This window comes from Wasmannia auropunctata, unplaced genomic scaffold (genome assembly GCF_000956235.1).
Source record: "Wasmannia auropunctata unplaced genomic scaffold, wasmannia.A_1.0 LD335985.1, whole genome shotgun sequence".
NCBI classification, from domain to species: Eukaryota; Metazoa; Arthropoda; class Insecta; order Hymenoptera; family Formicidae; genus Wasmannia; species Wasmannia auropunctata.
In genome coordinates, this window is record NW_012026905.1 from 1,549,736 (window position 1) to 1,562,985 (window position 13,250).

General features: G+C 38.7%; 2 protein-coding genes across 20 annotated transcripts; one reads left to right on the forward strand and one right to left on the reverse strand.

Annotated features, from left to right (window-relative positions):
* Positions 1 to 292: 292 nt before the first annotated feature.
* On the forward strand, positions 293 to 7,346 carry LOC105454489 (luc7-like protein 3). Of its 11 annotated transcripts, none has more exons than XR_975003.1 (9): positions 293 to 697; positions 1,553 to 1,801; positions 1,867 to 2,073; positions 2,209 to 2,370; positions 2,453 to 2,646; positions 2,839 to 2,981; positions 3,077 to 3,217; positions 5,386 to 5,456; positions 7,268 to 7,346. XR_975003.1 is itself a non-coding variant. In XM_011697122.1 (9 exons), the coding sequence occupies exons 1-7, from the start codon at positions 593 to 595 to the stop codon at positions 3,178 to 3,180; spliced, it is 1,164 nt and encodes a 387-aa protein (XP_011695424.1). In that variant the 5' UTR covers positions 293 to 592; the 3' UTR covers positions 3,181 to 3,193; positions 3,264 to 3,280; positions 4,135 to 5,729. The 11 variants fall into 11 exon arrangements, 9 of the variants coding, with proteins under 9 accessions (XP_011695424.1, XP_011695423.1, XP_011695425.1 ...); XM_011697122.1 differs by lacking the exon at positions 7,268 to 7,346 and adding an exon at positions 3,264 to 3,280 and having other exon boundaries at positions 3,077 to 3,193; positions 4,135 to 5,729; XM_011697121.1 differs by lacking the exon at positions 7,268 to 7,346 and having other exon boundaries at positions 4,135 to 5,729.
* LOC105454488 (solute carrier family 25 member 38-like) lies at positions 5,913 to 11,760 on the reverse strand. Of its 9 annotated transcripts, none has more exons than XM_011697116.1 (10): positions 11,517 to 11,760; positions 11,237 to 11,353; positions 10,537 to 10,730; positions 9,780 to 10,092; positions 7,996 to 8,114; positions 7,558 to 7,642; positions 7,296 to 7,475; positions 6,771 to 6,939; positions 6,297 to 6,553; positions 5,913 to 6,071 (listed from the first exon to the last, which is right to left on the reverse strand). In XM_011697116.1, the coding sequence occupies exons 4-10, from the start codon at positions 9,831 to 9,833 to the stop codon at positions 6,045 to 6,047; spliced, it is 891 nt and encodes a 296-aa protein (XP_011695418.1). In that variant the 5' UTR covers positions 9,834 to 10,092; positions 10,537 to 10,730; positions 11,237 to 11,353; positions 11,517 to 11,760; the 3' UTR covers positions 5,913 to 6,044. The 9 variants fall into 9 exon arrangements, with proteins under 9 accessions (XP_011695418.1, XP_011695417.1, XP_011695414.1 ...); XM_011697115.1 differs by having other exon boundaries at positions 11,237 to 11,405; XM_011697112.1 differs by having other exon boundaries at positions 11,237 to 11,427.
* Positions 11,761 to 13,250: the final 1,490 nt, after the last annotated feature.

Consider the following 13,250-nt stretch of genomic DNA (forward strand, 5'->3'; position numbering starts at 1 on the left):
GACAATTGATGCAAAAAGAAAATACACCCTAATAATAGCTTTTTATTGCACTTCAACACTTTGTTTTGTTTTAATTTTTCTCTAAATAATTTATATGTATATACTTTACAAAGCTGTATCTTGATGCATTAAGTGCAATAGTGAATTAAAATGGTGCTTTGATCATGTGATTTAGACAGCCAATCAGACCATATCCTTCAATGACGCATCCTAGACAAATGCAACGTTTTTATATTAAATAAATTGACGTGGACAATTTGGGTCACCCCTTTATATATCGCGCGGCATCTCTTAATTATCATGGCTCCATGGTTCTTGTTTACCGCACCACGGATGCCGCCTGGTGGCGAGACTCCGCAGTTTCGCTTCGCAATTGTCGGAAGGGTTGTGAGCGTGTGTTTACCGCTGCGTCTTGTGACTCCGAATCCCCTTAGGATTATATCAAAATCGCCGTTTCTTATCAGCCGTATCGCCGTGCCTCGCCGTCGACGGGCGATTTCTTTCGTCTCGGCGGCTGAAACCCTCGTGATTTTCCCGTGCGTGATCCCGCGCGGTTCGACGTCGGCGATCGCCGTAGTGTGATCAAGGGAAAATGGCCGCCGCGGCGGCTGCCGCGCTGCTCGACGAGCTCATGGGCAGGAACAGAAATGTCTTGCCCAACGAGAAGCCCAAGGAGCTCAACTGGGAGGACCCCGAGGTGAGCCCGCGTCGACACCGGGCGTCTTCGTAAAGCCTCTTCGCCAACCGCTTTGAAAGATATCTCGATTCCTACTTTCGAGAACTTTTTATTTTTTTCCCTCGTTAACCATTTCTGCCTTGACAATGGCATCTTTCTTCATTTGACAAGATTTGCGAAGATTATCAGACGAGAGCCTAAGATGCGAACAACGAGAATTTGCACGATTGAGTATCCTAAATAATCGAATTGATGAACTCCGATATTATCCGTGGTTTTAAAATATATCTGTTCCTATGACTTTATACATTCTGCAATTTTCTTTTTTATTCTCTTCTAAGCTCTTTGATGTAATTTCCGTCTGATAAGATTGCATCTTATCGTGTAAGAAAATACAATCAAAACAAGACGTCACTACGAAGCCTGATAGATTGCCAGGATTTAGAACCAAATATTTACAAATTGATTTAGATTTTACAAGTTCACTATTTTTAGGAGCTAATTGCGATCATCTTGTAGCATCAACCTATTCAATAAGAATAATGAAGAAATTTATTAGTTATTGAAACTAATAAACGTGTCTCATTTTTCTCTAAGAATTAATCTTTGTTATTTTACTCCAAATTAATTGTAACTATTAAAAATAAGATATATTTAGATATATTTTTGGAGTAGAAAAAGGTTAAATATGAATAAAGAAAAAATGTATAATAAAGACATCAGTACAGATATTTTTCAGATTATTCTTCATAAATGTATAACTTAAGAATAGAATATAGATGCATTAATCTTGAATTTTATTTGTAACTTAATTATCCCGCTAATTTATATTTATTTAAATATATAAAGTTTATGGGATTTTATTGTGTGTTTTAGTTTTGCAAGCTGTACCTGGTGAAATTCTGTCCCCATGACTTATTCGTTAATACAAGAGCGGACTTAGGTGTATGCCCAAAGGTACACGACGATGAGGCCAGGGAACTGTTTGAAAAGGCGCCGCATTCGTATCGTAAACAGCAGTACGAGGATGAGTTTATCAGGTATTGTCAGAGTATGTTAAACGAAGTGGAGAGAAAGATCATAAAGGGAAAGCAGCGATTGGCACTGATTGGGAGAACAGAAGCAGTAAGTTTCACTGGACGATCAGATCACGTGTGCAGAATCCGTAATTTAACAATCTTTGTGCGTAGCCGACGTTGACTCCGGCCCAGACGCAGAGGAACGAGGAGCAGATCGCCCTGCTGACGGAGAAGATAAACAAGCTGGTGGAGGAGGCCGAACAAAGTGGAATTCAAGGCAATGTGGAGCAAGCGCAGGGCCTAATGCGTCTTTGCGATCAATTGAAGGAAGAGCGCGAAACCCTGAGAAAATCCAACGACAACAGTCATTACAATCAAGTGAGTGTAAAAACTTGTGCTTAATCTGTAATATATGTAATCTACAATCTCGATCTCTATGTAGCTTTACTAGAATGAGTTTTATGTGATTTACTATTTGAATTCTTGTACTAATTTCACAATATTCCTTTGCAGACTGCAGAATTAGCGGCCGCACAGGAGAAACAAATGGAGGTATGCGATGTGTGCGGCGCATTTCTTATCGTAGGTGATGCCCAACAGCGGATCGATGATCATCTGATGGGAAAGCAGCATGTGGGTTATGCCAGACTGAAGAGCGCTCTTCAGGAGATTATGGTAGACACGAATTGTGATATATTTTTTTTTTAATCACATCCTCGAGATTGAAAATTGAGATCTAAATGGAAATCTTTCACAGAACAAGCGTGAGAAGGCGCGCGATGAAAAAGAGCAGAGAAGAGAGGAGGAGCGAAAGCAAAGGGCACGAGCGAACGAGGAGCTCGACAGACGGCGGAGAGACGGCGACAGAGATAGAGATCGCGACAGAGAGAGGGACAAGCGTCGCAGGCGAATGGACGATGACAAGAGCCGTCACGATTCCGGCGGTCATAGGTAGAAATTTATCTCTATTTTGTGGCAGCGATTTTTGAAAAATCATATTCACAATCATTTTAAAATAATTTTAGAGTATCACGATATCATCAATTGTAGACATTTTTTTACATTCGAATAAATGTTGCCTGCATTTTTTACGTTCCTAAATTTTACATCTCTTATATATTTTGTTGTATTTTTACGTTCTAGCAGAAATGCGATGTTCAAGAATTGGAGCCAATCTAACGGAGATGTTGCTTATTACAGAAATTCTGGGCATAGAAGTAGAAGTAGATCGCGAGATAAGCATCATCGAGAGGAAGATAGCCATCGTCGTCACGGTCGAGATAAAGGTGAGCGTGATAACGTTGATCTTTTAACGTCTCTGTCAATGTTTAGATTGCGATTACAGCCTGTTTATTTACATCGGACGTGTTGCGTGTTCTAGGAGATGCAATGACAATGATAATGATTTCAGGAAATCGTGATCATCGAAGTTCTAGCCATCATAGTCGTCGCCGGCACCGCTCGCGAAGCCGAAGTCACAAGTAACTTCTCTTGATTGGTTAGTGAGTGAGAAGTAAGCCAGGTATGCACCAAACAATATAACCATATTCGTCTCAATTACTGTACAGGTACTCTCTCGATCCAGGTGAGTTGCCATTCCGATGCACATAATACATATACATGATAATATAATCTGTGATGTTTGAAGCGCCGCGTAAGTCACACAGCAAGTTTCGTCTCACTCTCTCTGAAACACATTCTGTCTCTCTCCGCCTCTCTCTGTCCGATTGTTCCGGAATAGTCACGCTCTCATGAGAAAACGAGAACGCCTGTCATTATAAAACTCGAGGAATAGATTGTAGTCTTTCGTTTTCCTTAACATCTAAATTGTTAGTGGCGCAATTAAGTGAAGCTGAGTGATCGATGGTAAAGTCTGCAGATTATAATATGTATACTTATTATTATGTAATATTGTATATATATTGTTGTTATATCATCTATCCAAAGATATATATTTTTGTAGAGCTTTAAGATCGAAAAAATTAAATTTATTCTCTTGGTCAAATTTTTATTCCAGATATTTTGCTTACATTATTGTAGCAATGATTTTTGGAATAACTTCGAGATACATTTATAGATTTAATTTTTCTTGTTCTAAATTGTTCTAAATTTAATTGTTTCGAGCACTTAAAGCACTTTATATTAAAAGGCTTTTAACAATATAAAATTATTCTGGAAAAGACTGTTAGGATTTTTATAGAAAGTAAATCTGATTTTTATAACATATTTTTAACTTATAATTGAAGTAAAAATTAAAAATTTTCATCACTTTCCGTGCGTTTTTTTTTTTACACAACTCTGATATCAATTCCATGCATTCTCGATTTATCTTGCGGAGCAAGCTAGGAGGAGGTATACCTACGCTTGCTTTCATCGGTTAATAAACTCCGTACCCAAGCAGCAGGAGAGCACAAGTCCAAGAATTCGTTTTTTTTCCAGGAGAAGCTCGCGAAGGTCTATGGAATTGTGGATATGTACTTTCAAGATGAATTGAATGAATAAGTGTGAATAAATGCAATCAGGTTGAAACTCATCCAATATACAGATTCATACTGTTTACTTAAAAATAAAACGAATTGTTTCTATAAAAATAAATACAGCGTTTTCTCTTTATTCTAAGTAGTTTTATTGCGTTTTGTTTTCAGATAATTGAGAAATTCGGGGCTTGCTCTTCGGGAATTTACCTTGCTTTTTTTTATGCAGAAAAAATTATCGTATTTGCCATTACAATGATATAAGATAAAGAGACACCCCCGGTAAAAAGCCAATAATTTTGGACTTAGCCCTTTTTGCTTCTCGGGCGCAAGGCTGTCTTCGTAGATTCGTTATCTTATTCGCGCGTCATTAAAGAGAGAGAGAGGGAGAGAGAGAAAGAGATTAGTGGTTTAGTGTGGAAGGGACACAGCTCTCAGTGCCCGCTTCATAGAGCTTCGTCCACGACTGCAAATGCACGAGTGCACAACTGCGAGTGCGCCCTGCAAACGTGTGACTGTGACTATACGAACCTCTAGCTTCTGCCACGCAATTGACGAGGTATTTATGCCGGAATGATAATATCAACACATGTCCTTCTGCCAGGAGAATTAGCCCCTTTGTTTTTGAGTCCCTTTGGGAGTTCCTTGGCTAGCTAAGGATCTTGGCGTTCTTCGAGAAGAATTCGAAGTTTTAGACAGTACAGGGATCCTGAAATCGCCGGTATATAGGCTCGTACATAATTCGTTCAAGACTGACGTTAGTACTCCACACCTCGTTTTTATCATGAAAAAAAAAACAATACACTGAAACGAGAATGTCATTAGCAAAGGCCATATCGGCCTAGAAAAAGAAATATAGGTAATTATAAGAGAGAATTTACCCCTGATAATATTTATCTTCAAAATTAAGCTTAAGAGAGATTTGATATTCAATTATTTAGATTTTTGTGAATGACGTAAGTCATCTCTCGCCTCCCTCCAAGGCAATAAAAGTTAACCCGACGATATTTGCGTATCTTTTGGCATTTCCGATCGAGAAGATTTATAGTTCGTAACCCCGTAATGAGGACCTCATGCGCTTATTAAACAAACACACAGTCGACAGAGGGACAGGATTTTGCCAACAAGACCATTATTATGAGCGATGTTTGGCTATTATATTTGTATCTCGATCGCCGACGACACCTTTGCTAAAACTTGGATTGTCTATTTTCAGAAAGAAGAGAAGAACCCCAAGGGAAGACTACGGAAACTCTCGATCAAGACGTCGATTAACATATTGTTAAGGTAAAGATTTTGCATAATCTTAACAATAAGAAAAAGAGTGAGAGAAAGTGAGAGGGGAGGACAGACGAAGAAAATATTTGCGTTGGGTCACACAGATATACCAGATCGTATATAACTCGTGTTCCGAGCAATTGTTATTTTAGGCCATCTATACATAAACAGAGTGATCAGCAAGATAAATTGTACAATACAATTTGTATTTGCTGTGCCGTGTTATTATAATAATAATGATAATAAGATTGTTATTTGGAACTAATAAAACAATGCTACGTATACCTGTTTTACTTTTTCTTCTTTTTTTTTTAATACACTTTAGGATTGAAATATATAATAAATTTAACTATCTAATCTATATATTAGCTTTTGAGTGTAATTGTTAAAATATAAAATTACTTAGATTAATAAAGGGTAAGAAGACAAAGCAAAAATCTATGAGAAAGTGATATAAAATACAGTTTTACAAAAATATATAATTTATTAAATAAATATATGCGAGCTTATACGTACATAACAATAATATATAAACAGTCTATGCTAATACTGTATATCACAATTTTCCGATATAAAATAATTTGTGCAACAGCGTATTTACTTCAAGCCAATTTGCCTCGTAACCTGTGAAAATACAATAAAATATACATTGTTAATTTAATTATTCTCACATTCCTGTTTAGAGTAAAATATATTTGCTCAAATAAATCTAATTTTTGAATAAAATTTTTATATTTAATAAGTGTCAAATAATAAATCTTAATAAATAAGAATCATTGCAAGATTAAAAAATTTAATATTTTTTCATCATTTTGGCCAAATCTTATCTTGACGATAGATCGAATTTACCTGTTCGTATACGGTCCAAGCCATGGTGGTCATCAAAGTCCGCCTCAGCATTCTAGGAACGATACCCTTGAAATATCCTAAGACACCGTACTTTTTGTATACGAATAACGTCGCGTGATAGATACTGTTGAATTCGTTCGGGTATAACTGCATCTTCGTCTTGACAACATCCGGCGGTTGCGTCACGATGGACGCCAAAATTCCGGCCAGGATCCCGCAGCCAAAGTGCACCGGTACCGACGAGTTGTTCGTCGCGCCTACGAACAGAAGAATTTATCATTACTCCAATGAGATTTCGATGAATCGTTAATATAAATTTTGATCTTTTATTTTCAAAAATTACGGAGATATCGAGACAAGTTGTAATAGCAAATCAAATTATTTCATAATTTTTATGTAAAACATTTTTTATGTTTCTGAATAATTCAATATTGTTTAACATATATGCTAGATTAATATATTTTTGAGGAATACCTGTGGTGGCAGCGTTTTTCAATTGGGTGTAAAACATGAGGTATAAACCGCTGTAAGGCGCATCCCGCAGGAGAGTGGGCACCAGGCCGCTCGATAATCCTCTCACTCCCTCCTGCTTGTAGATCAACGTAAGAGCCTCGCTGATACTGCTGTACTTGTAAACGCCGCTCTGCACAATGCAGAATTATACTTGTATAATCTGCTCGAATCGTCATTTTGGAAAGATCAAAGGTAATCATCGAATACTCATAATGGTCGAAACGTAAGAAATATTTTTAGATTTCATGCTATTACAAAAATATATATATTAAATTATATTTCACAAATAATATTAATAACGTTATTTTACTGAGTTTTGCAAAAACTTTAGAATTTTTGTTTTCTTTTCCCAATATCGTTTTCTCAATATTTTTTTCCCTTTTTAATCTAAGGATCCGATCTCATGTTATCTCGTGTCCTTTCATTCTCCATATTCCCGTCGTATCTCCTTTTTTCAGTTTTTTCTTCCCTATTTTCTGAACGTACCTCAAACCGCGTCTTCACGACGGTGATGGGAATCAGCAGAGCGCCGGACATGGACCGCGCGGTAATGCCCAAAGAAATGGCCTGCAGAGCCGTCAGGGGTTCTTCCAGATTGAAGGCGTGCTTCAGCCAGTGTAGCGACGAAAAGTACAAACCCACGCCAGGAATCACTCTGGTTATAGACTGCAAATTATCATCCATTACATCGTTATATCAACAGGAATCGACATCCAGTCTACGTAAAATCTTCAGAGCGACATCTTACCGGTGTCATGCCCCTCCAGAGTCCGAAGATATTCTCCTTCTGGACGATGTGCGACACCGTGCCCAGCATTCCATTTTTTGGCGATCTATTTAAGAAATCCGGAAAGTTAATTGGAAAATCTTTGAAAAAAAAGTGAAAGCTCTTCTGAGATAGCAATTTTCAAGTTGAAATTCGTAAGGTAAAAATCAGAAAGAATTTTTAAATTAAACTAACAATAAAACTAATCGTACCAAAAAAATCAAGTGCAAATTAAAGATAATTTTGCAAAATATAAAAAATTCTTAAGAAATTAAATATCAAAGAACGTCAATTTATTCAATATGTGTCAAGAACGTTAAAAGAGGACAAATTCTGATTTTATATATTTAGAATAAAAGAGAGGTCTAACCGCGGATTTTATTTACGAATGAAGGTTTTATTTATGAACTTTAATCTTACCCGACAGGGCCGTTGACTCTGCTCTGAAGCCGGGTCTTCACCAGGTCCAGCGGTTGGAAGAGGATCGTGGAGAATGTTCCGGAGAACGAGCCCGCCAAGAAGGACTTCAAAATTGGGTACTGCAAACAACATTAAAAAAAAAATGAGAAAAAACTCATTCGAATTCACGGTTGTGTCGATAGGAAAGTACGTTTAGTATCTTAAAACTCGCGATATCTATAACGATATCCGTCTTCAACGATCGAGTCTCTAACTCATATTTCAATTTTTCCTCCTAGTGAAAACAAGAGGAAAATAACTCGATTGAAGATTGCGGACACGTGCAGGCTGGCGAGATCCATTGGACCTCAGGGCGAAGCTCAATCGTTGCGAGCGATTATTACGACGATTGCTGTATCTCTCGTCACACGAGTTCGCTCACGTGCGGCGAAAGATCTCGGCCGAGTGCACGAGTATCAACAAGTTATCATCGTAAAGAGTGACCCGCCGGGGTTATCGTCGTGTGGAAAACAGCTATTTTTTCGCGAGGGACTGATACGTTAATTGCGCACGTTTCTGTAATAGAGAGAGAGCGCGCGCGCGGGCATCACGCGATTTTTAACTTAATACACTCGAGTGACGTCAGCCGTCTCGCGCCACAGGGGATCCATTTGTTTTCTACTTTTTGCTCGATAAGAGGGAGGCGAAAACAGGGTTTCGTCAGACTGATGAACTTCTCTTGACGTAAATTTGTCATCTACGCGCGCGTATCGTACGATACAATTTTATTAATAAACTCGTCTGACGTATTTATCGGACGTCTTATTTCTCTCGTTAGTCGATTCCTTCTTCGCGGGAGGCCTGCGAGCTTCGATAGCAAATCTTTCGCAATGGAAGGTACAAAAACGATATTAACGAAAACTCACTTATGAGAAAGCTTGGAGAGTTGATCTTTATGTTTTGTTTCCACATTAATCATTTTTAAGCGATCTTCTCAAATAGATTGACGATTATTTCTATCAATATTATAGGTAATTATATTTCAATTCTACGCATGGAAGAGATTAACGGCTTTTTTTTATAGAAACATTCAAGCGACGATCAAACTTTCCATTTAGTTCCGTCATTACAAAAATGTTAAAGATAAGACATATCCGCTTAAGATAATACAGTAGGTTAAAAAAATCCATATCTCTCATCTCTTGTGGATTAATTTTAAACAAAAAAGAATATTATAAAATTTGCATACATACATATACATAATTTTTTTTATTTGTAATAGTATATTGAGTAAAATATTTCGTAATATTCTTTTATATTAAAATGTCTCAAAAGGAATGGAGCGTGTAAATATTTTTTTTTTACGCAATGTCTATTAAATGTATACGATATAAATTCAATGCATAGATCTGCGAGAGTTTAAGTAATAAAAATTATTCATGATTTGAAATACTTACATTTGCCACAGCTTCCATGGTAGTACAATTCGAAAGTTCGTATCCACTGTCGAATATTCGTTACAATCACAATTTTACGATCCGAAAAGTATATTCAAAATTTATTCTCAAAACTAAGAAAAAAAAACACTCCAGAAACTTTTCAATTAGATAGTCTGTTACCCGACTGCGTTCACTCGACTATTAATTTCGATTAATTTTTACTAGTTTCATAATTAACGATGCGATCGCTCGTTTCAAAGAGAGAGGGAGAGAGAGATGGAAAAATTTTCCCCTCCGTCTGTAGGGCCGTCTGTAACGCTCGCGCGATACTGAATCACGTTTCAAACGTGCGCCGGCTCTACTTACATCCCCGTTTATCTTTGTTTCGCCACTGTCGAGGTCAATGGGGTGACCCTGCATATCGGGGCATGCTCGTGCGAGAAAAAGTTTCCAGACTTATCAGCCGACGAAACGTGATTTAAACGTGACTTCATTCGAAAACGTGAGGATGTACTTTATCACCGTAGTTCACTCCTCGCTCCGACGACCCTTTTCTCTTTGTTTTTTTCACGGCTTGATAGCGGCCTGTGAATCACTCCTCGTGGAATCTTTGCGGTGTTTACGGAGAGAGATCTGGGGCGACCGGACCGTGTTACTTTTCCACTGAACTCGCCTGTTTCTGCAAATCATGGGATTAATTAATGTTTTATGCAATTTTTAACATCGAGGTGAAAATATAATCTAATATAGTTATAAAATGTCACAAAATTATAGAGAATTAAATAATAGAGGTAGTGATTGTGAAAAAAATGTTCCTAAATGATATTTTGATACTCCTGCATTTTCATAAAAATTAAAGTTATAGTTGCTGTCTAAAATTGTGAGGCAAAATAATTATTTCGAATGCATTTATCCACACGTCTCTCTCAAAAGTATATTTAGAATAAGTAAAAAAGAGAAAATTGAAGTTACTAAATACAGCTATGCTGTATTTCGAAAACTTCTTGTTTTATCAAGCTATGAAGGAATCAAAGCCAGATCGAATTTTTTGTCAACTTATTATGTTCAATTTTGTCAAAGTTCAGTAAGAAAGTATGATAAACAGTGATGCGTTCAAAAATACTTCAAATTTTAAAGATAGCAGAGCTGATGATAAAGTGGTATCAGAATGACAGATAAGAACGATAGGAGCCAATGTTTTCAAGTTAGAATATTTGGAAAGCTCAGACGATGATTATGAAAGGGCCCTCCTCGTTGCGTCATCATTTAATCATGAACATTTGTCCTCTAGCCCAGTCCAGTCTTCTGGTTTAAGACCTAGTTGATTAAATACAGTATCTCATTTAATGTACAATTCAGACAGTTAATGTATACATATCTATAAGTATATAAATACAATATATATATATATAATCTGAGAAGCTTCAGTTCGAAAAGAGGAAAAGGACTAAATGTCTCAATGATCATAGAGCTTCATGTATATCATTGATACTCAAATTTCTATATTGTTTCATTTCCATGTGGAACAAGAGAAAGGTAATACTTTGTTAACGCAGTCACTTTTTCATCAGAAAACTGTGAATCTTTGTTTATTTGTAACAATTCTGTTTTCGAAGCTGCATTACGTTATGCTTTTTGCACTTTTAACACGAAATTGATATAAGTAAACATCGGAAGGAGGAAAAAAAAGATAAATGATAGAATTTACATAACAAAAAACCCCCCTTTGCATTGTAATAATTTGAACCAATAATTTGAGTGTATCGATTATCTTGTCAACTTGTTCTTTGTGCAAAATGTAAGAGAAATATAGATATACACACACGGATTCTGAGAGAAACTTCTAGATTCTGCAGGATTTCGTCACAAGCTTTCCTTCTCATAATTACATAATCCTCCGAAAGTAAACAAGATACTTGAGAGGCTTCTAATTTCGACATCTGCAGAAGTAAAGGATGAATTTCTGTCGTGAGACCGATCATTTTCTCGCACCTATTTCAGCACAGGATGAAATCTGGAGTCATATTATATTTCTGTGATGCGGCGATCGCAATCAAGACCCGAACGGACCCGTGCCCGTGTCCACCAGAGATTCAGGCTCACCGAGGGAGACGTCTTCACGGAGGCGAGACGGAGACCGGCGTGCCGATCTGTCGATCATGAATGCTCGTCCGCCGACGGTTCCACCTGCGCGTCGAGTCGGGCGAGGCAGCATACGAGTGATACGAGACCCGGGCGAGGTTCACGGGGTCGCGGTAGGTCAGCGCGAGCGCGGAGAAGTCGCGGTCGACTGATACGCGGTTATCGCGCGGCGATCGCGACATCATTGTTTTGCGCTTCCATTCGGTCCGGGGGCGCGGCGGTGGCGGCGGCGGCGGCTGACGTAAAGATAGCCCCTGTCTCGTCCCGGGGCCGCTTATCACCGCGCGGCGCGCGAATGAGACTCTCTCGTATTTACCGTCTCGTGACCTCGTATTGAACCCTCGCGGTAGCTCACGCTCGCTTCCGCTCGAATGCACGTGGCCGTCAGCTGTGTTCACTTCACCTGTTTCCCCTCCGAATTGCCCAGACTGCATGTGCAGATATGATCTCGTTTTTCCTTCGACATCTCGAATTTGTCCCAATTGCAACAGGTGCAGACCAATCGGAGGACAGGGATTTATCTCCAAATTAATTGCGCTTATCCGCGCGATGAGTGGGCAAAAAAAGATCGACCAATCGCGAATCTGAATTAGTTTAAAGCTGCGACGTTATGTATATTGAAATTCTCTGCATATATAAATAGAATTAGTATACATTTTAATTGCTGTCATATGAATAAATATATCAATTTAGCAATTCAAAATACTTCATAAATTCCGTTAGGCTTATGGTCGATTCCTAGAATTGATAAAAAAGTAAATTGATAAAAATTAAGACTATATGTGACAAATTTCGCTTTCTTTCATTATCTCAAAAATATTAACTTTTTACTGGTGTCACTTTTCTATCATCTAAAGCCTCTGTCTAGGCCGTACATCGTTCCTACATGACGCGACGCTACGTTCCCCCGAACTTGCTGCGGACTCGACGGACTGCCGGATCATACTCTATAGAGCGCGCGCGGCGAGGCGGTCTCTCTCCATGGTCCGCGCTTTCGATATAGTCTCGACTCGGCATGCTGCCGAGTACCGAGTCGAGACTATATCGAAAGCGCGGACCATGGAGAGAGACCGCCTCGCCACCCGTGTCAGTTTTCGGCGGACGATTTAGGAGTAGCGCAGCGCGCGCGGCCGCATAAAACGTAATTCGTACTTCGTACTGACGGATAGTGGCAGTAATGGCACTGGCCTCTTTTTATCATGCGCTCAATGTTTAATTATAATGTAACTTATTTGCAAATAAATGAAATAAAAAATGACGTTAGAACTTTATTCGGCGGACGATTAGGAGTAAGGAGCTAGTGCCAATCGTCCGCCGAAAACTGACACGGGCGATGAGGCGGTCTCTCTCCATGGTCCGCGCGAGGCAGTATATAAACAGCGCGTACGCGCCGCGCGCGCTCTATAGAGTATGATCCGGCAGTCCGCCGAGTCCGCAGCAAGTTCGGAGGAGCGTAGCGTCGCGTCATGTAGGAACGATGTACAGCCTCAGACAGCTCATGCGCTGCAAATAATGAATGAATAGGAATGCATGGAGGAAATTTACATACGGGTACATGAAATCTCTAAATTTATTTTGTTTTTTTTTATCATTTTATTAAGTTACAATTAATTTGCTTGCACAGTCAGCCGCAACTGTTCGCCGCGTCGCGCGTCGACGCGACGCTTGTTTCGCGTAAACTGACTGCGTGCAGGA